Source organism: Gallinula chloropus (assembly GCF_964237585.1).
Source record: "Gallinula chloropus genome assembly, chromosome: 6".
NCBI lineage: Eukaryota > Metazoa > Chordata > Aves > Gruiformes > Rallidae > Gallinula > Gallinula chloropus.
The window spans coordinates 33,253,867-33,281,489 of record NC_140091.1 but is presented as its reverse complement, the minus strand read 5'-3'; the positions used below and the strand labels follow the sequence as shown (position 1 = coordinate 33,281,489).

Below are 27,623 nucleotides of genomic sequence, written 5' to 3'. Positions count from 1 at the left end.
TGGAGGGGTGGGGGGAAGGTGCTACCAAGAACCCCATCTTCCCCAGTCCCTGGCCCCCTATGCTGTGAACAGGAGGGAAGAAGGGAGCAAAATCCTGACTAAAGTCTGCTAAGAAGGGAGTGGTGGGGGGAAAGTGTTTTAAGATCCGGGTACGTTTGTTTTAAGATCTGGTTGCACTCCCAACTCCGGTTTCTTTGCTGTTCTTTGTAGTGTAGTGTAATAAATTAGAGAGTTTTTCTTTCTTTCACTGTGTTGAATCTGTGTTGCCCATGTTGTGGACGACAGAATGATCTCTCCTTGTCCTTATCTTGACTCTTAAGCCTCTTAATATATGTTTTCTCCCCTGTCTAACTAAGAAGGGGAGTAATAAACTGACTTTGGTGGGTGTCTGGCCTCCAGCCAGGGCAAAATCACCACAGCCTATCACTGGCCTAGCAAGCCTTTGGCCTCTTTGGAGACAGCCCACAAGGGTGCTCAGACACCGAGGTGTCCTGGTAATTACGGTAGCTCAGGAAGGCAATGTAGAAGAGAGCACCACTACTGCCCAGCAAACATTTGGCTCAGTGATTTTTATTTATGAGAAACAGAGAGAAAGGACAAAGGATGCTGGAGGCAGTCCTGGAAGAAGCCACAGTTAGGAAAAGAGATTGCAAGAGTCACAATTTCCTTTTATTTCTGAAGAACCTTTTGTCACCCCACACTTTCTGATTTTAATGCTAAGCTAGGGATGCTCTCAGAGCTGTAAAATACCGAGCCTAACAGAAATTAAAAATAAAGACATTGGAGTGAAATCGATATGTCAGCCCCACGCAGGAGGGAACTGCTCCCTCAAATTCCCCTCAACAACATGGAGTAACACTTGGGGTGACTCCCCTCCTCTGACAGGGTTTGTCTCCTCTCTGGATACCTGCCAAGGACCAATCTTGTAATGTATTTATGAACAACACAGATGCATGCAGTCTCTTCATTATTCCAATGAACCAGACTGTACCACATAGCCCTTTTTTTCAAAATATTTCTTAGAGAAAATAAGCTGCCACCAGATCCTCCTTGGAGGTCTGAATTCTTCAAATCTCACCTTCAATAAGTTCTGAAGAAGCTGCTCAATTTATAAGAAAAAGGCACCAATTCTTAAAAGCCTTCTCTGGCAATACCTTGTCTGCAAGTGCTCCTGCTGCACAGAATTTATCAGGGCCCAGAATGAGACGACTTCTCTGAGTACTCCCTATTAAAACCTAAGCAGCTCTCCAGTGGGCATATATCCAAAAATCGGTGCAAATACTGCCAAAGCTGGTGCATTCAATAGGCAGGCAGCTGACGTGGCATTAACAGTGTAAGCACGGTAATAACTGACAGGGAGTAAGATAAGCTCAGCCCAGCCAAAATGTGGACTGGAGTAATTGCACACTCTTTTGAAAACCAATAGATTACTCAATAGGCCCATGAAACATATATAAATGGCCAGACACAATTCTAACACGGTTAACCATGACCTCATTGGCACACACCTGCTTACAAAAAACCTCGCAGCTTTCTCCTCATTTTGAGCTGTCCATAACAAAAGTTCTTCACAGCATCAGCCTTACCTGGGTGCTGAGGCAGGAGCGGTACCATACATTTTATGGACAGATTTCCTGTCATTAAATATACCCTCTCTATCTATCTGTCACAGCTGCGCCATGGATTTCTCATTCTGAAACAGTGGGACACTGAGCTCACCAGTTCTCACTTGGCTGTCACGTAGCCCGAGTAATGGGGGCTCAGCCCCTCACTAGGAGTGTCTTTGAGGCTTTGAACAGGGCTTAGCAAAGCTGGTTATACAGTGCATGTTAATAGGGAAGACATTTGCAATTACCTGGCAACGCAGAAACCGCAAATTTTTCACAAATGGGAAACTGAATTACTACAGCAGGTTCCCTAAAGGACTTTGTAGGCTGTGTTTGTGTAGTGTGTGTGAGAGCAGGCTACCTCTACAGCTCTTTCTATACAGTGGTGTGCTTGCATGAAAAGGCATATTAAAATGCAGATCGTTAGCTGACTACTATATATTAGTTGAATTTCTCTGAAAGGGTAAAAAAAAAATTCTGATGGTTGTGAAATACTTTTATAAATGCTTCTGGCAGTAACTCGCCTGGCATGACATGATGTCCAGTGAAATACAAACCTAGGATCTACCCAGTTAAACAAATGTGCTATATTTTGTGTTCTGTATTTTATGTCTTAAGTTGGCATTAGGATTTATTCATCATTCAAGTAGGATACTAAAAAATACAGAACGTTAGCAGGATTTAGGTGAATAAAGATATATTCACTCTGGTAAGTTCATCATAAATCATAGCTAACCAATGGTAGAACTTTCAAAGAGTACATGGAAGCAGAACAGCAGCAGTAACTGCATAACTCTGTCCTTTTAGTGCTGCTGGATGTAAAGCGATGCCCTGGGTTTAAAGTAGTTCCAAGGAATTTCTTTTCCCCCCCTTAGACCCTCATATCTGATTATAAAAATATCCTGCAACTGGATTACCCTCAGCAAACAGTTTCATGTAACTGTGAAACCTCTTCAAGACACCTCCTGAACCATTTCTAAAACACATTAATCCAGTGCTTTGCAGGTAACAAGAATGGCAGAAGCCCCAACATCCTCACAGAGACCCCTAAGCCACTGAGGCTACTGAAGATCCCGAAGCAGGTGGAGGAGCTAGCACACAGTACATATGTTGGGGTGGATTTTCAGCACCAGCAGTATCCCCAGACGGCAGAAGACAGTAGCCAGTTGGCCTATCCTGCTGGCACAGCTATCCCACACAGATAAGGAAGAACAGGAGGAAGCTCCATGCTAACAAATGTTAAATAAGAAGTAATTTTTCTATTTATTTGTTAGCTCATGTTTTGATGTTAAACACATAGCCTTTTAAATATTTTTTTTTTTCATAAATGTAAAAACCTGTTTATTCTTCAGGTAAGATGAGAATCGCCCTGCACTGAATACAGATGGGCTCTACAACCAGTATATGTCACTTGGTGACTAGAGAAAATCAATATGCAAAGTAAGATATGGAAAAAAATGAACATGCTTAAGACACACCAGGTCAGTACTCAGGGGTTTTAACCTCTGCTGATACAACTGTTAATCAGAATTGTTTACAAACTCTGCCAGATTCTTGGGGTTTTTTGGGGGAATTACAATTAGAACTTCTGCTCTGTGAGTGACAGGTACAGTTTATAATTTCTACAGAAGACGGTTGCCTCATTGATCACTCTCAAGTACCACCTGTATCACAAACCCTGCTGTTGATTCAGGCATGGAATAACAAGTCAGCAGAAAAGATAATTATGGGCCCTGCACGATCAACAGCGGGGAGCTAGTAACATTGACAGGTATTCACATGAATTTGGACCCTATTTCCTTTGTCAGATCTTTGTCTCCTATACTGAAGCTCCCTAAACTCTCATAACCTGTATTCAGGTTTGAATCCATCACGCATGTACACCACAACAAAGCTTTGCCTGTCTCCAGGCCAACTTGACTGCTACCCCTTGAACTTATCTTCTCTGTGCTCCAGCCCATGACCATAGACTTATCCACTTAGATTTTCTGCTTCTGTACAAAATGTACTTCCACATCACTGCCTGCAACACTAAGAGCAGAAAGCTGGGCAACAAGTTTCATAGAGATCAGCTGGTAAGCCAGAGCGACCCTTCTACCCAGGCACTGAGCAGCTGCTGAGATAGCGTATGGCACTCAGCTCTCGCTGCACAGATCCTTTTGTAGTAAGCAGTAGCCTTTCAACTGTATGGAAGACTGGAGAGTTATACTGCATGCCACCACAGTCTGGTCCTTGTTCAAGCTGCACTTGAAAGTCAGAATAACACCAATGGGTTCAATCTTGCTGATATTACCAGAAGGAGAAGTCTTCTGTTCCTAACGGATTTACAGCTCCTCATCGGGTCACAGTGTGCATGCGGCACATTCACCTCTACCCATTACTGTGACCAAGTTATAATACAAGCCCCTGCTCCACCAGCCTTCAAAATGCCTTGACATCTCTTTTACTTTCTCTATTCATTTCCATTCTTTGTTAATCAGATTATGCCTCTGAGTTGCTACCTACAAGAGCGCTCTTTACTTAATCATGGTAATCCAAACCATTACACGAACCAATTCCCCATTTTATCTCTACCTGCACCCAGATTAAAACCACATGTCCCTTCGCTCAGGCTTGGACAAGCTAGGCCACGTCATCCTCTCTTCTTTTTACTGTATTATGTCTGACTGGAATTTATGATTTTATCTGAATCACCTCCTGACATTCCCCTTTGGTAGCCATCAGCAAGACTTGATAGCTTAACCGCTAGCTGTTTATTGAAAAACCCCACTCATCTGGGAAACGAATTATTTCAATGGAACATAATCTATATGAGCTTTGATGTAAACAGTAAATCCAGAGTGTTCAACAACAGCAGTTTAGAGATTAAACTAATTACAGGCTATTAAAAGAGGAGAATATAGCCGATTGTATTTCTAAAACCCTGTGCAGACCAGCAACAGTTAATGATGTTTTGATGATTTTATAGGAGTTTGGAACAAATACTTGGCTTTTAGTCTGAGAGCAATGCTGGACATTTCTGTCTGATGCTTGGGGGATTCAGCCAACTAACAGATACATTTGGTGAAGAATCTCATTCTAGTCATGCCCTCCCTTCCTAATTTCCCTTTTCACTGTTTTGTCGTCTTTGCCTGTTCCTCAGGGAACCGAGTGATTGATAGCCTAATCCAATGACTGTATTACAGCTGCCTCAACTTGGACTCTTTTCCTTATCATTAGCAGTTAGCCTATGGTTAAATTCACAGCTCACTGCTTGGTACAGCCCCTGAGATTTAAGGGTCTGGCCTTTAGAAAATATTTAACATAAAATTGAAATCTTGACATACTGAGAATTCAGTTCTCCGCAAGGCTTCTTTAATTAATCCAATGTACTGTACCATTGTTCTATATGAGGCTGTGACATGGTGAACTGTTACTGAAGCTCACAGAGATGTGTAATTCTAAATTAAACACTCCCTCACATGTACCTACACCGCAATTGTTTCCCGAGTACACGCGCATGAATGTGAAAATTTAAATTCAATCTATAATAATAATAAAAAACAAACCAATTACGCTTCGAGAGTAAAGACTTTTCATTCATTTCAGGCTCGGAATAAGCTTTTTTTCAAAGTAACAGGAGGAGAAAACATGGCTTTGTTCAAATGCTGTATGCAAAGACTCCATTCTTTTTCCAGGAGCCGTTTAATCTTTTGGTGAAGGAAATCAATTATGATCATTTTTAATCAACTACAAATGGCACCTGTGCTAGAAGTGCAAAGAGTTTTCTTTGTGGGAGAGACATTGGCTAAAAAAATATTAAAAGTGGAAAAAATATGCTTAGTTCCCTGACCTTATCTGGAGAATAATACTTATTTTTAAATAGCTATGGGAAGGATGTAGACCTTGATCTATGCTGTAAACCTTTGCCCTACTTCCAGTCAGTCGATGAGCTGCAAGCTTCTATGAAAATGGCAGCTGAGTCCCAGATGAAAAATTATGCATCTCATAAACTGCTATTCTGCTGAAATGTCAAGCTATGGCAGGGCTGTACCTCAAACTCAGCACTTGGCATTTTCCTTCTGTCTGCTTTGTTGCCATGAAGCAAACATGAACAGTGAGGATTTGTGTAGGGCAGGTAGCAGGCGAGCTCCCTGTCAAAAATCTATTATTAGGGCTCTGATCTCTCCTGCACAGACCAGTGACGGCAGAGCACTAAGAGAAATCAGACTGCTGCAAGGACACCGCAGAAAACAGAGCACTCTCTGTGAATCCTGACATAATATATGCAAATAAGGGGTTTTTAATGGCTGAGCAACATTTAATAGAAATAATAAAACAAAATTAAAATTGCACTACGCCATATATTTGGGGTTTACTCCTACCCACACTGTTTTATAAGTATATGTTAACATAAATAGCCTTTGACTCTCAGTAAATATTTATATTAAACAGAAGTGCCAATGCACAGAGATGTTTTGGCTTGTTTTGTTTCTGGTGGTGGGCAGCTTTTCATTCATTCCTGTTGACCGAAATCCACACCGCGCGGCCCTCGGGAGAGCTGCGATCAGGAAAGTTAACGCTCTTGGGTTCCTCTCACTTTCCTTCTAATGATGTGTCATAAATTTAAAATTAAAAGGCGGCCCTTATTATTACAACTTCAACTTTCCTTCTTTCAATATAATTCGTACATTTCAGATTAGAATATACGCCCCTGTTAATAATGTCAGTTATTGGTATAATGTATACATTTTAATTTAATGAAATAACACCTGCAAAGTGTTCCCCTAAAGGTCACAATTGCTATCTGACAGTGTTTTGTTGAAGGAACAGACAGCTCCACTAACTTACTTCAAAAGTAACTAAAAGGAACTGCCTCTGCTGGTTTCCAACAATAATACATCTCCACGTTTAATGACTGAGCCTGCTATCTGGGTATGTTCCCTCCAACAGCCCTTGTGATCGGTCAGCTATGAAGTTGTTATCACACAACTTTCTGAATTTCTCTTGCTCTGGAAAACGTGCAAACATACACTCTCAAAAACCTCTCTACAATATACTCACACAAATAATGCCAATATACTACAGAATGCAGTAACTGGACAAAGCAATAAAGCACACAGACATGAGGTATTCAAGCTACTACTGGAAAATACTGCAGTATTTTTGCAAGAAGGCACTAAAAGGATACACAGTGAGTGCACCATAGAGAGATTTGCTTTTAGCATAAGTATTTTTGCTAAGTCCAGTGTATGGTTTTATAAATTTATCCCCTAAGGATCTGGCTTCCAGAAAAGAACAATGAAACAAACAGATGACAAAGAACAAAAAACCATGGAAATTCAAACCGAAGCTCTGCTCTATTTTGCCTGCAACAGATATCCTATTGTGCTGCAATGTGATGTGTTTTATAAAACACATCTGGAATATGGAGGCACAGTATGAAAGCTCACAAAGAGGGTTTTTTTTTAAAAAAAAAATTTAAATTCATTTAAAAGAAACAAAGCTAAGGGAAGTATATAGCTGCTGACAGTATATTAACAATCTCTGGGAATCCCAAGATCTTATTCCAGTACCTATAAAAGATGCATTTTCGAAATAAGTTAGACTTACACAGACTAAAGCATCTCTTTCAGAGCCACAGGTCATTTCTTGTGAAGATACAAAACTAGCATTAGCTTCTTTTCAAGAAACAAATACCCTGCATGGCATGTATGCAGGAAGAACTCAGAGTAAAATCTCAAGTATTCTATATTCTCAAACCTGAAATACTGCTGGATCAATTCTAAAAGCTCCTTAATGGAAATCAGACCGTATCTCTAATCCTGCAAATACATATGATAGCTATACAGTTTGGGAAGCCATATCTTAATTTTAGTATTTTCCTTCCATTGTAAGGGCTTCTTTCCTTACACCTATTTTGGAGGCTTCATTAGGACATTTCCACTTTTTGAGTAATGGGCAGTTCCTGAAAACATATTAAAAATGGATGAAGACAGGGAACCTCTAAGCACAATGTCCTGTCACGTAACGGGGCTACCAAAGTCCATAGGAATACCACTGCCCTTGGGCTCAGATCCATGCTGCTAATTAGAAATGAATTTTCTTTAGAAAATGATTGGTCAAAATGAAAGTGAATTTTTTCCTGCAAATATATATATATATATATATTTTTTTTTTTGCAGTAGGATAGAGTTAGAAGGTGAAGAAAAACTAGATTTTACAATGCTCAATAGTTGGAGGGCAAACTTGGAATCCAGGGACCCAAGTGGGACGTGGTCTTACAGCTGGGGTTTAAACCTGCCTCTCCCAAGTCAGGCTGATGTGCAGGTCAGCGGGCTGTGCCAGTACGAGTGTGTAACCTGTGAGAGCTGGTTCACGTTGTATTAATAATTCAGTGTTTGCAGGGAAGAGGAGAAGAGAGAAAGACTAATCCTACAGTCTAGTGTTCAAACATCCACCTGGGATACTGGGATTCTTCCCTGTCAAAACCACCCGACAAGCAGAAGGGAGGGAAGGAGGAAACCACAGTGCCTCTTACAGCGTTGCAATTTTCAGCTCATCAAATTAGATCAAAACAGGAAGGTCAGTGCCTGAGCACTGGCTGGGGAGAAAACTCTGACTGTGGTAACTCAAAGCTAAATGTGAGTTTTAAAGTAATCTCATTAAGTCTCTCCTTCTTTGAAAGATTTTTTTAAAAAGTGCTTTAAAAAGGCGGGGACATAAGTCTGTTCTCAAACCATCTCAGGATCTGGCAATGATGCCAATAAACTGGGTTTTTTTTAATGTGTGTTAGACAAACCATAGGAAACTACATGTCATGTAGTCATTTAAAAGAAATTAAAAAGAAATTCCATTTTCACTCTCTCTCTTCTGGAAAAATAAAAGACAATCCTCCTGCATATAGCTGCTTCTGCACGAGGCAGACAAGAGGGAAAAGGCCAGGGGCAGTCATATAGAGAAAACATTTCTTCAGGACATGGCCTTGTAGGTGCACAACTTTGAACAGTGGAGGGTAGGGAAGACTAAGAAGGTCAGGCTGCTGCTAGGTTGGGCCATTAACACACGTTCATTATTTGCTCTTTGATGGAAGCCTTCATCAAATGCAGCTACCTGAGTTCGCACTCACCTGGAGAAGGCAGCCCATAGTGGATCTATAAAACACTGAAGAACACCTGTCCTTAAGGAGAACAACTTCTCTGCAACGCGGTCTGTTCCCTGCCCTGGAGCCACAGAGCTTCCCCAGCATGCTGCCAGCCACCAGCTCCTCAGCAGTAGCTGCCCACCCAACTGGGCACCATGACACCCCTTCCTTTCCTCAGATGACAGGGCTTGTTTCCTCTACCTGACACCAGGAGACCCACCCCTATGCTAGCAAGCAATGCTACTGGAGGTGGGAGTCTCCTGCAATTTATGTGTAAAGGGGGAAAAAAAAAGATAAACAAGGGCAGACTAATCTGAAATGCCATTCAATCTAGCCATCCAGCAGTACTCCATTGCCAGGAATTCCTCACCATTTGGGTGATGCTGAGGGTCACCAGCGTGAGCCTGAGTACGTTTCAGACCTCACTGGCACACCTGACTGAGGGGACACTGTGTCAAGACCTCCAGAGAGATGGGAACCGGCCCCAGCCCACCCACAGGCAAGCAGCACGTGAGCACTGAGCCCTGGGGTCGGAGTCCTGCCACACTCACTGAACCTCCATTCCAAGTGAGCATCATCTCTGGTCCAGAAACAAATTAAATCCATGCAACTGGAAAAAATCCAGAAAGCAAGATACCGCTCGGCTACATGCTGTGTATGCTCTAGGTCTGTGGACTAGAGAACATGACAAACTGCCTGTGCTTTGGTAAAATACATGGAAAACAGACAGACTTATTGCTCATATAATAGCATGGACTTCCACTTAAAAAGATAATTCTCTCTTGAGAGGAATTATCTGGAAAAAAGACCAACAAAAACTGACTGACTTTATCACATAATAAAATACAACAAGAGGTTTAAGCACATCAAAATAGAAACACAATGCTTTACACTATGAAGCAACTTCCATGCCAGGACCATAGAGGACCCAACAAGCCTATAGGCATGTGAGTGGTGTCACTGCCATTTCACAGACAGGAGAAATAAAGCATGGAAAGGTCAAGTGTCTGGCTGCAGGCCACACGGCTCAGCCTTGGTACGGCCAGGAACAGACCTCAGAACGATGGCCATCCTGCCCCATGCTCTGACAAGATGACACGCTCTCCCATTTTCTGTCTTCTTGTAAGCATGCTATCTCTCTTGATTAAATATTGCTCTCCTGCTTTTACATAAATGTGTATACTGCTATACCCTGATCACCAAGCAGAAAGTATTTGCAATGTGTTGCAGGCCCTATGGACTTCATTGGCTCTGTGGCTTTCTTTTCCATGGTGACTTGTGGGACTGGAAACTCATGATGGCAACTATCAGCAAGAAACCTTTATGTATTTGTCTGTAACAATACACTCTTTCAAACAGCACTTCCAGAGGTTTTCATATTTTTTAAATAACCAGATTTGCATCCTAAGTAATGGTGCACCCTAAAATAACATATTCTATCTCCACTTATACATGTAAAACTTCAGAAAAACAAGACATTTTTATACTTACACACACACACACAAATAGAATAAAGACTTTTTGCTCTGGTCCCACTTATAACAGAACTCTAAACCACAGAAATGCTGGTACATCCTCCCTTATAGCTGAGCACTCAGGTGTCACTGTAATTTACGGCACATACATGTTTCAAATTTGTGACATGAGACACACTTTTCATAATGCAGCCATTTTATAGATTTTATTAGACAGACTTATGGTAGGAAGGAATATTCAGAAATTGCAACTTAAATGAGAAAATGTGAATGGTGTTACTTATATAAAATACTACTGCAATAGTTCTTTTATTAATTTTTAATGCACAGCACCCACTGTGACCTCCTTTATTCTTTTCCTGTCAACATGGCAGGCTAGAGAAATTGAAATGGGCTGTAGCTGTTCTCTCCTTGCTCCCCTTGTCCTCCCATTTTGCATAATATTAAAATATAACATCTTATTGGACTGTCACTGTGAAATAATCATTATGCAATAGGCATAACAATTTTTTCTGATTGTTATCTCTTCCTTACTTTTCAGCTCTGAAAATTTCCAAATTCCATGTAGTTATCTAAGGCAATAAGGCAATTTTCCACTGAATACACTCGTCTGAATTAAAGTTTGTTAAAAGTTATCTTTTGCTACATTCCCTATGGTTCTCCAAGGATAACAAGTCACATAAAAGAAAGCATTTTTTGCCCGTCTGGTCTCCTCTGATTATGTTTTTGGGGCAAGGCAGGAGGCGAGTCCGATCAAATAGGGTTTGACTCAAGCAGGAGGATGCTATTACTTCTGTTATGTATATTTACTGCTACGTCTATCACCAGGGAGACTAATCTCCATACCAGTAAAGTCAAGAAGCTCATGGTATTGTCTTTGCAGGGCCAAGTTCATGTTGTCACAGCAACAGAGTGCACAGGGTCAACAGATTAATACATTAGCGTGCACAGGCACTGAACTGGAGTGTAAAAGTTTTGCTGGTGGTTTTAAAATTAAACTGTGAAGCAGGACTTGGAAACATGTCCTACACAAGATATTCTATGTCTCACAGGAATAAGATACAAAAATATGCATATATTTGCCTAATACAGCCTATGATTTTTACCACAGTGGGAAGAGGAGGAAATAACCTCCTTGGAAGAGGTACCCTCGGTGGGAAGGAGGGAGGAAGGTTGGAGTTCAGGCTATGAAACATACACTGCATTTGGACTGTTGATATTTCCCCCTGCGATGCCCTTTCATTAGCCTCTGTCTAACGTGGGGCCTGACAATTGTGACAGAATGAAAAATTTGAGGAAAAGCGAGGGTCACAAGAGAAGAGATTTCCTTCCCTCTCCAGTGACCCTATCACAGTATTCTGATGCAGCACTTTACCATTAAGGAAAGGGCAACCCAAGAGCCTTCACACTTAATCTGTTCCATCTGTCATGACTATTAGAAACATTGACCAGCAGTGAGCTTTAAGGACTCAGTGCGACTGCAGACATGATATTCTAGCCCACTACAAGGACCTCCTGATGTTTTGAAAGCCTCCGAGGAAGTACCATGCATCAAAAAGGGCAACACCTACCTGACATGCCACCATATGTGGTCCTCAGTCCTCCACCAACTGCTGGCCAAGGTGTGCTGTCTGCTTTCAGTCCCATCAGTCCTGACACAGTGTTGGTGGCTGTAACACCATCTGCACCACCTGTGAAAGAGAAGGTCAGTCACATTTTGTTAAATCATGCGTATGAGAACAAGAGAGGAAGAAAAAACAACAGAAAAACTGTGAAACTGTGAAGTAACTAGAAATTCAAATAAACAGCTTAAGACAAAAGCAAGGAACAATAAGGGGATGCACAGAAGGGTCCTTAAAACCAATCCTGGGCTGATAAATTTAACAATCGCTTTGAGGCAGGATGCCTCAGTTGCAAGAGTTGTAAGAGCTAGGAGACAGCATGTGGGAAATACTGGGGCTGGAAGGTACATCTCTGCTCTTCAGCTGTGTGGGGCAGAACCTATGGTTCTGTGGTTGTCCAACACCTGCAGATGCCCCAGCATTGGGGTCTCCTCACCCAAGCTTGTGAAGAGCAAGATGAAATGAATGATGTGACAGAGAAACGGTGACCACGATTGTAAGTAATGGATTAATACACCTACTTGGAAACTTAATTTCCTGACATGTTGTATTTTAAGCTCTAAGGAAAAAAAACCCCAAAACAAACACCTTCAAATGGTGTATTTCTGTTTTCTTAGGACACAGACCCTCTTTTCACTACTAAACATAGGACTAAGGGAATTTACAGTGGCATGGTGAATGGAAATAGGAGCATGCAGACAAACACACACATGCAAAGATACAGGATTTCTTGTCTAATGTACTTCTCATACACTGCTGTATTCCTGAACCACGGACAAAATTAGGAAGCCTCTGATCATTGTGCTTACGCTAAATCCATCCAATAAACTATTTTTGTATTAGTTGCTGTTGTTATTTGTTATTATTCCAGCAACTCGCCTTTCTTCCCCCATCCAGCAAATTAGTAACTGTGCACAGCTTGTGCACTGGAGCCGGTTACCTTCCTGCGCAGCCATCGCAATATTCACAATATCGGTGACATTTGGGGTCAGCTTGGCAAAGAAAGGAATCTGAACAGCTTGTCTAACCCAGCGACAGATGTTCCGCACCAGCTCTGGATCCTGTTCAAATAGGTCAGATAAATATAGAACATAATTAAAAGTAATATGAGCAAAAGGTATATCAAGGAAATAGGAAACTTTGCTGTAAGTGGCTATGCTGCGATTTTGTGAAATTACACATCAGGACTGAACCTCATCTCATTAGTTAACTTATTTCAGACACACCGAGTAACTGCAAGTCCATTACAGAAAGGTTAGTTCATGAACAAAGGAAAATTTGCTGCTTTTTTTTTTTCTCCCAGCGACGAAGATATCACAAAATGTTCCCTTCCCAGAGAGCAGAAAACATCATTTTAGATGACCGAGAGTTTCTTTACCTATTTATTTTTAAAATTACTTTTCAGTTTTAATGACTCTCTCTATGGTATATTGAAAATAACCAGTATCATATAAAATAGTGTGAACCAGGCATGCTGGCTGATCGTGCCCTGATCAGTACAAGAAGAATGAGTTGAGGTTGCAGGGCTATCAGAATGCAATTCAGCATTTCTGAACTCTCCTCTGACTTCAGAGAATAACATGGGATGGCCATGGTGTAAATGAAAGATCAAAATCTTCTCTGTTAAAGCCAGAAATCGAAATCTTCAAGTGTTGACTTTTCCTGATTTCCAGGCATTCGCTTCCCTTACGGAATACATCTCATGTAGACAGTAATCAGCTACCCTTTCCACTGAAATCAGCTCAGTGGAACCAACCTCCTGCATCTGGCATGTATAATGGTTATTGTTCAATATAACTCTTACGGTATGGGCGGCTGCTTTTTTTCTGTTGGCTATTGATAATGTTCTTCAACAAACACCTTGAAGTTTGCAATACTGGTGGATATAAAATGCGGTGTGCGTGATCTGGTTAAAAATTGAATGATGCTATTCCAAGATTTAGTGCAAGTATAACCTGTGGGTAGGCTAATTGGTACTGCAGCAATTATTTACATTTACTAAATCTTTATCACTCTCTCAGATAATTAAGTCTGTCATTTATGAATAATTTTCTCCCATTTGGATGTGAGTAAAAACTCAGTAAGCTGCATTGCTGTGTAGTAACTGAAAATGTGATGATTCTAAAGGGAGTTTAGTTTGCAACAAAGCAGTGGACACCAAGATTGTCCATCTAGTGCACACTGGGAAACATATCCCCCTTCTTGATTTTCCTTTCAATACCAATGGTTAAATACAAACAAAAAACCCACAGGCTGTGTTCTTAGAAAGTACACACTGCTTGACATGAATAGTAAAACCCTGAGACTTAGCTGGGCCTTTCCAATAAAAATGGTGATTTGCCCTCCCAAGCTGCTGCCATGAAATATGTACGAACGCTGCACTGGCAGAGTGAAAGTAGTTGCATCTTTGACTTTCATTTCTGCTTTGAATTTCCTTGAAACCCAACGCAGGAACGAGAGACCTTCAAGACAACATGAATTGCATATCCTTTATATTAATTCTTCTCCTTAGAAATCCTTGTAATAACGTTCAAGGTGCTGGCACCACATAACTCATTATGCTGACTCCATCATGCTTATAGCACTGCCATAAAAATTCCTACTCTAACCCTCAATAGCACTTAAAAAAAATCCCAATTATTTTCATCAACATTGAATAACTTATTGGGAGATCGCTTTCATTCACATAAATCAATTTCCATCCTACCTAAGATAATTTAACTAGTTTGTCTTTCTATATAAATAATAATTTGGCCCTTTTTTTTGGTTGTTTTTTTTTTTTTCAAAAGTAAGTAAAGACTTAATTTTCTGCTTCTCCCACACCAAGATTAATGCAATGAATGCAATAGATGGGTCATCATTCTTTCAAGCTAGCAAACAATTGAAATATCTGATTGCAAAGCACATATTTAGACAAAGCCCTTTTGAAGACCTCATTTGTGTCAGTCTTGGAAACCTGCCCATTTTTGGTACCTGTAAAACCACAGGTAACTTGATAGGAAAATAACTTGAAAACTCAACTAAAGGAGGTAAATTCACACAAGAATGCAATTTTCAAGAAAGACTTAAATGATTAGAAATAGAAAATTCACTTCTAAGTACAATAACTGACTAAAGAAATTGTCCCAAATTGAAAGGCAGTTCAAAATTTAAGATTTCAGAGAATATTAATTGATCATATTCAGCAAAGTTTTAAACTTTGGTGCAAATTTAACAAGGTGAGCAGCCTGGTACCAAAACCTCATTTGAAAGAGGCTTTGTACAGACTTCGTTTTGCCTAATTCATTTTGCTGATTCAGGGCCTCTCACCTACTTGTATTTCTGGAAGATTGACCTCAGTTTACAAATTGCATTTACTGATTCTTAGCCGAGATCTGATTTATCAAACATTCAGGGATGAGCATATAAGTTGTAAAAGAATGAATCTTGAGGCCTGTAAATCACGTTACAAAGAATACCTGCCACTGCTAATACCACCTAAACCCCCTTTTTTACCCCAATCCAACTTTATGAAAGTGCCTGCAGCTTTTTATCACTGATAAAGTGGTTGATGAAGCCTGCATAGTTAAGAAGTATTTTCTAAATGTCTTGATATGTAAAATGTTATTGGCCTTAAAAACAGCTGGGCATTTGCATTTGCAAAACCAACAGTATGAACTAACTAAAATATTCTGCTTAATGTAGTGCAGGATTTTAATGCTTTTGGTTCAAAGTCTATCACATTGCTATAAATTAACTTCTTCTATTACACAGAAATATGTTTGTTGGTCCTCTCCTTAATGATGACACAGTGTGATTGCTTCCAAATGTGTAGCAGAATATTGCTCTGCGTGTCAATCCAGAAGAATGAACAAATGCTTCAATGGATCCCAACACCCATTGGAAACACATTTAATTTATCTGTGGTGGTTGTTTGGGTTTTTTTTTTTTTAACAAATGGCATCTAAACAAAAGCTTGGTGTAATTATTATCAGCTAAAACAGAATATTGATTCACACACTGTACCTACAGGAATCTGTTGGTAATTTAATACCATATAAAGTCTCTTTTGGTATGAGATGTACATCAATGTGTCTTCTATCTTCCTGTTCTTAATCAAATATTGCTTGTTTATTCGAAAGGCACAGAAGATTTGAATGTTACAGGGGTTGTCTTTTTACTTCCCTAAGCAGCAGTACAAAAATCATTTTTCCTGAATATTCATTATAGCCTTGGGCTAGATGGAGCTTTTAATCCTAACTACTCATTGCCAATGGGTAGATAAACTAGAGGAAAAACAACTATCCACCTTTTTTTCTAAATGATCATATGATAAGCATAACTACAACCATAACTATAAGAGTAAGTCCTCAGAAATTAAAGCAGCAAGTTGTCTACTGATTGCACTTGGCATTGGTAATGAGATGAATCCCACATCCTATCACCCCAAGGCAGATACATCCTGCATGTTTAAAAAGGAGTGTGAAAATGCTGTGCATAGAGTAGGTCACCTCTCCTTCTGTGTCATGGAAAGAAACAAAACCCTAAAGAGATTACCACAGAAATGTCTGTCTGTAGATTTTCAGAAATTTTGGAAATTTTTACTATGACCTATTTTCAGTGTTCTTGCAGGGTCCTCATTTTTGCACAATTCTCTTACTGCACAATCCTTGTACTGTAACCAGAACACCTCTCTGAGATTGGGAAGAACTATTTAACAAATGGAGAGAAGGGAGTCCGATACTCAGGGGCACCTCCTCAAACTCACCTTGTTTTGGTGCCCAGTTTTTGCTTAGTCATTTGTATAAGGATCTGAAAATGTTTGTCTGGGAGAAAACTGCACTTGGTTCTTCAGAATACCTTAAACTATGAGATACTTCCCACATCAACAAAATAAACATTTTTAATACTAGAACTCAATCGGTTTTTCAGAGTATTTGATTAACACAAAAGATCAAAGCACAATTACTTCAGGGTAAGGAACATGCTTTTCTTAACTATGCAAACAGTCCTTGGGAAGCACCTGTGTATGAGTGTACGCACATATGTACATGTGAATACAAATGTCAGAAAGACATGCCAAAAGAATACAAATGTCAGGCTGAAATATGCCATAAAAATAAACCTGTTACAGAATTTCCCCCAAGAAGTTCAGAAGGAAGGTTACCACTCAGTAGAGCACATCAGCTGAACTTGTCTAATTAGTGCTACAGAAAATGGACCATACCACGCAACCTTCAGTCCACCCCTAATTACTGTAATGGTGGCACTTCTGTCTTACTAAGAACAGTGTATGCACTTGTTGAAAGTATAAAGCCATACCTCTTCTCAGACAAAATCTTGATTTTACATATGTATGAAGGCTTTCTTACATAGGATTACTGGCGTTATCATTACAGGTCACACTGATGATTTGTGCAAGTCCATTACCCTGACAGTGATGATGTTCTACATGGCACAGAGAATGATGCAAGATCCATTAGGACCTTGCATGTAAAGTCCTTAAATCTCATCCATCAGTGACTACAATGACCCAAAAAATAAACTTTCAGAAATTAAAATATTTAATGCAAGCATAAGTCTAATCTTCCTCATAAACCTCAAGTCTTTGATGGGCGCAAAGCTACTCTCATATATATTTCTTGTGAATGAGCTTCATGACTAAATCCTACACTAAGTTAACATGTTTGCATTTTTAAACACTGATACTGTTACAGAGGACTTACTTTCTATTAATTTAACACACATGAAGCTGACATAGGATTTCTTCTATATGGTTAGTAGGCAACTGGCATTGCATCCCTCATCAGTGCATTTTTTCCAGAAAAAAAAAACAACCAAAAAAACCTCTTGTTGCCCCCTTACATCCAGTATCATTGGAGGAATTTTTAATGCAAAAACTCTGCAGTTAACTTCCTTTTTCATACAGTAGATACATTTTCCAAAATAGTATGGATAGCTATGGGATAAAGAAGAAATGCTTTTATGTTCAGGAATGATATCGCTTAAGATAAACTCTATAAGTGAGAATTTGCAACATTTTGCTTATAAATTTAATTAATGTACTACTTCCACTTCACTCTTTCGTTCAACAATAGCCTACAAGGAAAGAGTTAAACTTCTCCTTCATCAAATTGCTGTTTGAGAGCCCAGGACTCAGATGCATCATCATCTGTCAAACAAGGAGAAAAGAATCTTTCACCATCTGCAGATCACCTCCACGCAACAGGTAGACTTTCTTCCAGGCCCTGCTACCCTTCCCCTGTGAAAATTACAGCAGCACTGCCTGTGGTGCGGACAGGCAGGGGCAGGATATGCTTGGAGCAGCTTCAGAAGGTGAGAAGTGATCATTTCCATAGATTCCTCACCTATTTGATATGTAGATCTGGATCTGCATCTTTTTCAGCGATCCCACAGATGTTCTGAGGACGCGTTGAGGACAGCCCATAAGCTGTTAGTTTAAATGCTTTTTATCCATGTCTATCTTTTATTTTCCAGATCAAACAAAGATCCATATATACATTAATTTAAAATTTAAAAAAAATTAAATTAATGCTCCATGTGTGAAGCACTGCTTTTTTGCTACTCCTTCAAGCATGAGGAAAAGGTATGGGAATTTCAGCTTAAAGCACTGCAAATAAGTATCTTCAGCATTGGTTGTGTTTTTTTAAATATATTAATATTTATTACTATTGATCTTTTCCACAGCTATCTTTTCTCCCTCCTCCTATGAGGTGTCCAGCATTACCTTCATAAAACTCCCTCTAACCCTACTCAAAATTTCCCTAGTACCTAAATATAGAATTGTAGTCAATCACTATAGCAAAAGAGACAGCATTTCCAAATCTCATGGTTAATTTACTACCTTCTCACATCCTAGAAAGGGGCATTTTAGGGTGTGTATTTGTCCCATTTCCAACTTTATTAAAGTTAACAATTTGCTTAAAGCCTGTCTAAATTAAGAGAAGGAATTCCCAGGATAGAAGACGAATAACTCTCTACTACTGATCTGGAGTAAAAAAATGCTTCCTCATTTCTCAGGAAATTTGACAGCTTTTGGTCAACATCTATTGACCGCAGCTGTCAAAAAGAAAGAAATGAGGCAGTTTAACCTAAGGCAGGAATAACAGTTTCCGCAGCTGTATGTGAAGCTATCTATATACATTAGGAAAAATTTCAAAACAGGCCTAAATGACTTCAGAGGCTTTGGGTCAGCCTGGTCAGCCCCACAAAAATGTAGCTGCTAGATGAGAGCTGGATATCCTTCTGGCTAGAATCTATGACATGATATGATGTGAAACCAATGCCAAAAAATAAACTTTAAGAGATAACAACATGAGAATTCACACCTCGTTTTCAGTCAATATTCTATGGCCTTTTGGTGTGAGATGCAAAGTGCACCAAATGTAGGGAAAGCCTTTTCCATTAGTTTAGCAAAAAAATCCCCAACAACCAAAACACTAAAAATCTTATTAAACTTTTTTTTTTTAAAAAAAAAAAACGTAGAGGAAAATCTCATTCAAAAATGTCCATAAATACATAATTTCATATCTTGTTCTGGAAGGATCAAAATGTTTCATTCCAATTTAGGGCTTCAGCTTTTATTAATTAACTTGCACTTTGAAACAAGAGGTCTTTTCAATATAAGGAGAGGTTGTAGGGTTTGCAGGTTTTTTTGGAAGAAATTCTAAAAGATCAGAGATTCAGATGAGAAGAATTAAGCAAGGTCCACATAGCTACCATTTAGTTACACTACCATAGCAACAATATGTACTGTGACTATTGCTCACTGGCTTAATTCAAGGATATACTTATTTTCTACTCTCTTACAGACTCTAAAAGGCTCCTTTCTTTTAAAAGAAGTCTACTGGGTAAATTCAGACACTCACGTTATGTCTGCATAGTAAGCGCTCTCTTAATTTGAAAAAAAGCCTAATATTTTTAAACTGAGCATATATCATATGGGTTATATAACCAAGCATGCACTATTAGAGAAGCAAGCATGCAAAATACTGCAGATTAAGATGCAGAAGCATAGCCTGGAAAATTCCCGTTAGCTTTTTCAGCCTACATTCTTTCTTTTTGTTATAGTCTTTTTAGTCAGGCAAAAACATCACCACTTGAAGAACACATAAAGACTACATACACACATATATTTTTTAATGTTTAAATGGAGTAATGACTCCAAATTTACAGATGTTTTTGCCAAAGTAAAAACCTAAGCAATAGCCTAGAGACTTGATTCAACTTTTTTTCCCAATTATTGTTTTCTGTTGTCAATTATAAGAACTAAACCTCCCCCACCATCTAGCTCCATTCTTACATGCTAGGACTTAAACAAAGTAAAGCTGCAAACACAGTGCCCATGGTTTGATCAGCTGCTCTTCAGATCTGTCACTGCAAGTTCCATTTGGAGAAGCCTAATTGAGATTCTCCTTTTTTTCCAGTGATAGCTATGTGTCACTGGACAAAATCAAGTCACTGGATTATGTCCAGGTCATGGCAGAGTTGAGAAGTCAAAACACTGAGACCCTGTCTATACAGGCAGAAATAACAGTGGGCATTGAGAAAAGCCAACATGAGACTATGACAGTACTGTTGTTCCTAATTCTGAAAAACTAAAGAAAAACATTGGTGCACAAAAAAAGAATAGAACTTTAACAGTGTTTAACAAATAAATCTTAAAAGACTCATAAAAGGTTTTGACAGAAGCAGATTTAATTAACTTTCACTTTTAGCAGATCCCCATCTCCCTTTCTCACTCTTTCATTCTTACTCCTTTCTCACTCTTTCATTCTTACTCCTTTCTCACTCTTTCATTCTTACTCCTTTCTTACTCTTTAATTCTTACTCCTTTCTTACTCTTATTTGGTATCACAATCACTACTTCTCTCTCCTCCAGCTCCATAATTACAACCTTTGATAGATTTTTAAAGCGTAAGACAAATAGCCTTTGATCACCTCTCTCTATTCCAAATGAAGAAATGAGAACAATAAGTTGTTTCTTTACTGTAGCGCACTACCAGAGCTGCACAAATGAATGATGTTTTAAAAAAGCCATAAAACAAAACAACAAAAAATGTTCCAAAGCATTTTAACATGTCTCATCTAATGGCTGCCAATATTAACATAGGTCAGTATCAAAGCTCAAGAACGCACTTATCAAAGTGCTGTGTGGGAGATCCACTTTGGATACCTTATTACCAGCACAGCACTCCTACACCCCTTCTTTGATAATGTAGCACCTAATGACCGAAAAGATAACCAACGTGAAGACAAGGTCAAAAATGAGCTGGAAATTTTTGATTGACCAGTAGACAAAAGTACAAAACGTAGATTTGTGTTGGGAGCTTGAGCAACGATAAGAGGGATGTCAAGATCAAGCACAACAAGACTTGAAAGGTTTGTGGCTGTCTTTACTCAGCTTTGCAATTACTCCCATTTCAGATCACATAAAAGCTTTTTGCTTTCTCCCCAGCACTAAAAGAAAAACAATTGAATTTATTTTGAATTCTGAGTTCTCTTCCTGTGTAGGTGGTCAAATCAGAACATCTTTCTTTATTCCAAATTTGTTTGGCTTTTTCTTTTTTAAAAATAAATTTACAACGTTAAACTAAGCAACCAGAAGAACCAGCACTGTTAGAAAAAAATGATTTTAAATTCTCTGTAAGGTGTGTTGGGGTTTTTTTCAATTGTTATATGCTAGGCAAAGCTCTCTTTATGTTTCATTGAGATAGGTCATTTAAAACTGTATCAATCACTATTTACAGCTATTGATTTTAAGGCAACTTTAAAAGAGTTAGATACAACCATTATTTTCTTTGGTTGTCAGAACAAAGGTTAATAATAGTTGGCCTGAAAGGGTGAAGCACACATTGGGAGTTCAAATTAGCAAGTGATTTGTTCCGGTATGAATCGGGCCTAAACATTCCAACTGAAAAATGTGAAACTGCACATTTACATTTTATAAACTTGTTGGAGACACTAACTGGAAAGGTGTATTTATCAAAGGCATCAGTATATGTACAGCCTTGACTAATAAAAATGCCTTTTTATCCCTGACAGGGCAAATTATTCTATCTTGCTTGTTTCTAGCCAACCAAAATAATGTTTCTCATATCACTGTAAAGAAGTGGTATGCAGCATGATTAAACAATATTTCAGCTCTTTAGTTCATGCAGAGGTTACCTGCTAGAAGGCATAAACGTTTGATTAGGTTTACGTCATACATGAAATATTTTAGAGGGAAGCATAGAACTCAAATATATATGAGTGCTGCAGCTACAAATAGCTTTTTCTTGTGGTTAGGTTGGCAAGCTCTCAGTCCTTTCCTATAATAAACAGGCAGAAAATACCAAATAATTGAGGAAACCATAAGTCTTTGAAACCGCTAAACCAAGGAAATTTAAACATATGCTCTGAGAAGGATTTTCCACTCAGTGTTCAAGTGACCATAGATTCGGTCTGCTCTAAAAAGCAAGCGTCCCCATGCACTAACTTTACTTGGAGGTGAGGCAAAATTTAGAAAGTATGAGCCAAGTCATGAAAATTCTTGTGTAGGCAGGGAAGAGACTAGTTAACGCACTGTTAATTAACTTCAGCAAATGGTGGCATAAAGCTGGAACTACAGAAAGAGCGAGCTATTAATGTGCACTGCTTACTTCACTTTTACTATGTCTCAAGATGAACAATCCTGAAATATTTTATTTTACCTGCCTAGAGATACTTGTTGCTGGTCATTTCTTTTGCACAAAATCCTGTTACCAGACAAGACATCATCGGTATGAACGACAGCAATGCACCAGCATTGCAACCATCTATCCAAGGGCAAAGCGCTCCACAGGGTCTGGTCATTTAACCAAAACATTGAATCACATAGGCCACAGAAATACACTTGCCTGAGTTTTCTACACCTCCCTTTTCTGAAAGCTTCTCAGTGCATTACAATAAAATTGCAAGAATAAGTACAGGCTGCCATTTGTGGTTGTTCAGGTTTTTTTAAAATCACAGTTTTCTTTCTTTCTGGAAAGCACTCACTGTATACTCCATCATAGTTAGGCTACTGAAGTGTCATTCAAACAGCCCAAATCTTTTTGTTTCTTTTTTAAACAGCGGCAGGTCACTGGTATTTTGGCCAAAGTGACCTTCTTTGTGACATCTGTCATCTGTAATGTGAATTCTAGCTGAAATGCTTCCATCATACTGAGATCGAAAATAAGGTTATCCCAACTTGATTTCACGTCTTCATGAATTTTGAGGAAACAGAAGCCCTTTTATATTTTCTAAGAAAATCCATTCTGTAAAGAATGCTTTCCATATAGAAATAAAAAGTCACCACAGATAAAGAGTATTTAAAACCTTATTAACAGCCATACCATGTCATTAAAAGTTTCAGCAAGTTAGTAGTGCTGTTAATATTATTATAATCCCTTTTTATTTTCCATTTTGTCTTTTGAGTAATTCAATTAAAAATATTTCAAAGCAATAACAGTGGATTAAATGTTGTCAAACCGCAATATGAAATTACAGAATAGTGTTCCGATGAAGAATTTATTAAACTTTGCATCTTAATTCATTTCTTCTTGAGTCTATGAAAAACAGAATTCTTAAGACAAAATACCAATTAACTGTCATACCTCATTATTAGGTATTGTCTCTTTTTACATGTTACAGAAAACACTACGTATGAGCACACAAAGGACCTATGGAACTAAAGACATGGAAGAAATCCATTTAAATCATGACATTTAATCACATCTGAATCCCATGAGGGCAACAGAAAGGGAATTAATCCTCAGGTACTGGAGGGAAGGTGAGTGAGATGTCATCAACCCAGCAATGACCACATAGTCAGCAAGATTTTTCTGTTCAGATTTCCAACAAAACAGCTTTAGTCAGTTGTTACTTTGGCAGCAACTCAGCAAAGAGTTTCCCCTGTGAGGGACTGTTTAAAAAAAGAGGGAGTGGACAGAGAAAGGTAGGAGACACATACGAAACCAGAGAAGATGAAAAGCTCATCCAAAGAGGTTAGAAACTATTGTAAAGGATGACATGTGGCCAGGATCAGTGTGGGAGCCAGGAATGTAGGCCTACAAAACTCATCTCCTGGCCTCTGAAAACGTGCGCTTAGATCTCCGTTTGCAGGCGGCCACCAGCAGCCTGCCTTCTCCCTGCACAGCCCAAACACCCGCCCAGCAACACAGCACCCAGAGCAGCAGGCACACCCTGCAGAGCAACACCAGCCCGGCCTGAGCCAAGGAATCCTTCTTTCTGAGGAGTCTGCGCCTTGTGATTCAATTTCCTGCGTCTGCCTGAGCTTTGCCCTCAGCCGGACTATTAAGGCTCCTGCTCACATCCATCAGCTTGGGCAGCAGACAGTGTCTCGCCTCTACCCCACTGCCTAGGTTTAGGAAACTTAGAGAAATTCAGTGTCTTTGAAATGGTTTCAACTCTGACAAACATGACTGAAACAGGTCTCTATAATTCTATAATTCTATAATTCTTGTGCTTGAAACATGCCCCAGAGTAACAGAGGACACGCACAGACAAGGGCTGAGAGATCAGCTAGCACTTCTCTTCTCAAAACCCTGTGCAAATCTGTTTCCCAGGGGCCAATGGAAGAGAGCAACAGGACACCTAAATCCTGAAACTCCACCACAAACAGCAATGCAAACCTTACTTTGATTATTCTGGTTTATACTGGATTTTGGGTGGCAATGTTCCCACTGCAGCTACAGCACAAAGTAACAACCCCCCCGCTGTACTTTGCATTAATTTGTTGCAGCAACTGATACGAAAGAGAAGAGAGAGAACTAATACTGCCTGAAGGACTCAATGAATTATACTTAACCAGCATATTATTGTAGGGTGATAGTAGAATGCCACATGAACACAGATATAATCAAATTCTGTTTGGGGCATCATTTATTTAAAATACTTCAAGCTCCTTGCTGGCAGAGCAACAGCAAATTAGCATGCTATGCTGTGCGCTTCAATTAAAAAGCAGCCTCATCTTTCCTATTTCCAAGGTACAGCAGAGCAAATCTAATTGTGCCATGCAGCCAGTTCTCATCTTGCAGAGTAACCACGGCTTTTGTGGGTTTTCCTTTTTTTTTTAACAGATTTGTCGTCTTCTGAATGAGGCAATGTGGGCTTTTATGAAACTTGCCTCCTAATTGCAGGCAATAAACATGAACACAGCCAGCAGCAGAGGCTGCAGCAAGTACAGTTTAAGTAAAATGAAAATAAAGATAAGAAAAGAACCACAAAGCAAGTTCATTTTACATATGATTTGAATAGTTAAACCACCAGGATCTGGATTTCAGCGCTCACAAGAGACACACATATGCCTCCTTCAATATAAACTAAAAAAGCAAACAATCCCCCAAACCTATAGCTTAAATGCTGAGATAGGCAAAGATTTCTTATATTCAGAGGTTAGAAGGTATGACTCATTAATGAGAAATATTTATAAGCCAGGATGTTATTAACTTTTAAAATATTTGCTTATAGCATAAAGAATATCTGTTCTTGTGCTTGGGCTGAGATCTTTGAATATGAGATTTGGGGTTTTTAAAAAAAATTTAGAAGCATCCTCTATTCTTTGGAAATTTAACTGATGTGTTGCTTTTGACTGGAAATCTCCCTATCATACCAATCATCTCTCACAAGTGAACAGAGTCCTCGCGCTTCCATTTATGCCCAACTCCTTTCCTATCTCTGCAGTATCTTTCCTATCAATGCACTGCCTTTGGACAGGAACCCAACAGAACCCAACAGAATCCACACTTGTCTGGATGGACCTCTGGAGTGCAGCTAGTGCAAGCTCCAGCTCTGAGTGGGATCAGGGCCAGCATCATTGAGGCCATGGCGTTGCCCACCTGAGCCCTGCAAACTCCAGAGATGCAGCACACACAGTCCTGCTAGACCACAGGTCCCTCTGCTGCATCCCCCTCTTGGTGACTGGTTTTCCTGATGCCCAACCTGAAACACTCAGCCAGCCATTTGTGGCCATTGTCCCTGGCTGTCATCTGATACCACAGAAAATTATCTTTCCCTCTCCATAGCTACTCTTCCAGCATTTTTGTTACTACTTTTCAAGCATCTGCAGGCTGCTCTTTTCCTCCCTCTGTTGTTTTTCACAACCCCCCCTTAGGCCAAATACACTCACTGATATTTTTGAAGCCTTTGGACATCACTTGTCCCAGTCAGTCTTATTCTAATGATCTTACATACATGCACATTGCACTTACTATGCCTGCAGTTTCATCTGAACAGCAAAGAATAACACAGAACTTACCAGGGATGTAAAGTAAAACACAGATTATTGACTAAATTCAACTATTTATTTGTTCTCACCAGAGCAGCTGGAGAGACTTGTTGACTTTTGGACCAAAACCAAAAAAACAAACAATCAAATTTGTTGACTTCACGTCACAGTAATGGTTCTGAATGTTTAATGCTGGTTTTTAGAAGGACAAATTAAAAAAAAATCAAAAATTAAAACATTTTTGCATCGTTTCCAGTGAAGAGACAAAAAGTGCACCACAAATACACCATCATGAGTTAGACAATGAAATGTGAGTGCTACCATCTCAATGTCTGATTGATTTAATATTTTCATGATTTTATGCTAGAATTACTACAGTAATGAGCTATACTGGGGAAACGATACGGTTGGGTTTTAATAATCTGCTGTTGACTACGTTGTCTTTATGTTTACTATTAAACGTTTTGTACATTTACATTACTTGACTCAAAGAAAATCCATGCATTAGCACTGTTAAACCTAATGATGGTAATTTTATTACAATTTTTAATGATATCCAACTTTTAGACTGTTGCAGATTGTTATGGAAGAATACAAACCTTAAATTTATTACCATTAATCAGCATTAGTAAATATAATTGACATTTTATACAGAACCAGCTTTAAGTAACTTATTGGCAGCAATACAGATGCCTCTTAATATTACCCTCTGGCTAGCGATGCTGTTTGGGCGCCAGAGTGTCTGCAGTAATGACTTGGAATTAAAATCAAATAAAAGCTGAGAACTGTAATTCGGTCTAAAACAAACAGGCCTGCTTAGTACCAATTCTTCATATGTATAATTTGGATACATCTGGAATTTTTAAAATGTACAGTGGGTATAAAACATTGGAAGTGTTTGAGACTAGATAACAGACTAGGATAGAGAGAAAACAAATCTGATGTTCCCAGATTTCTACGCTTACCCTTAGGCACGCCATAGGAATTGAAATGAGGAGAAAAAGTAGACAGCGTAATTAACCTTTCCTTTCCTTTTTTTTTCCTCTCAAGCAGCAAAAAAAAAAAAGTTAGAACATTTTAGACACTATAAATAGTAAAGATACACATACATGTTTTTCTGCCATTATTTTTCATGTCAGCAATTTCTGTAGTTTCCTGAGGATTTAATGTGCTTAGGCATGAAAAGGGACCTAATCCTTAAAAAAATTTCCTATGAAGACGTGGATTATGTTATCAAAAAGATTTAAGAAAACTTGCTTCACTGTAAAACCAGGAAAGCTGCTCTGTCTCTCAAAGCCTCATGTTCTGACTTCCAGATATCGAGTGGTGGGGTTTTTTTCCAGAGCACATCTGAGCCTTCTCTTCCCCACACTGCCTATGTATGACCTATCTGACTTCAGCTCTGCTGGTAAAAAAATAAAACTAGGAATAAAGCCAAAATGCTTCCTAGTGCTTTAGTGTTTTATGGTGGGGCCTCCAGGGAACACCACATGTGGAAGCCCCTGAAGAGCTACTGATGAGTCTTGTTGCATATTTTATCCAGTTTAT

The 27,623-nt window shown here is 39.1% G+C and overlaps 1 protein-coding gene across 1 annotated transcript in view; it reads right to left on the bottom strand.

Moving 5' to 3' along the window:
* Positions 1 to 27,623, bottom strand: part of DPYD (dihydropyrimidine dehydrogenase) — a gene marked incomplete at its 5' end in the record, with an annotated part of 351,370 nt that overhangs the window by 78,658 nt on the left and 245,089 nt on the right. The window contains 2 exons of the mRNA XM_084266073.1: positions 11,777 to 11,896; positions 12,768 to 12,888. Coding sequence (XP_084122199.1) covers positions 11,777 to 11,896; positions 12,768 to 12,888 — 241 coding nt within the window. The remainder of the gene's footprint in view (positions 1 to 11,776; positions 11,897 to 12,767; positions 12,889 to 27,623) is intronic.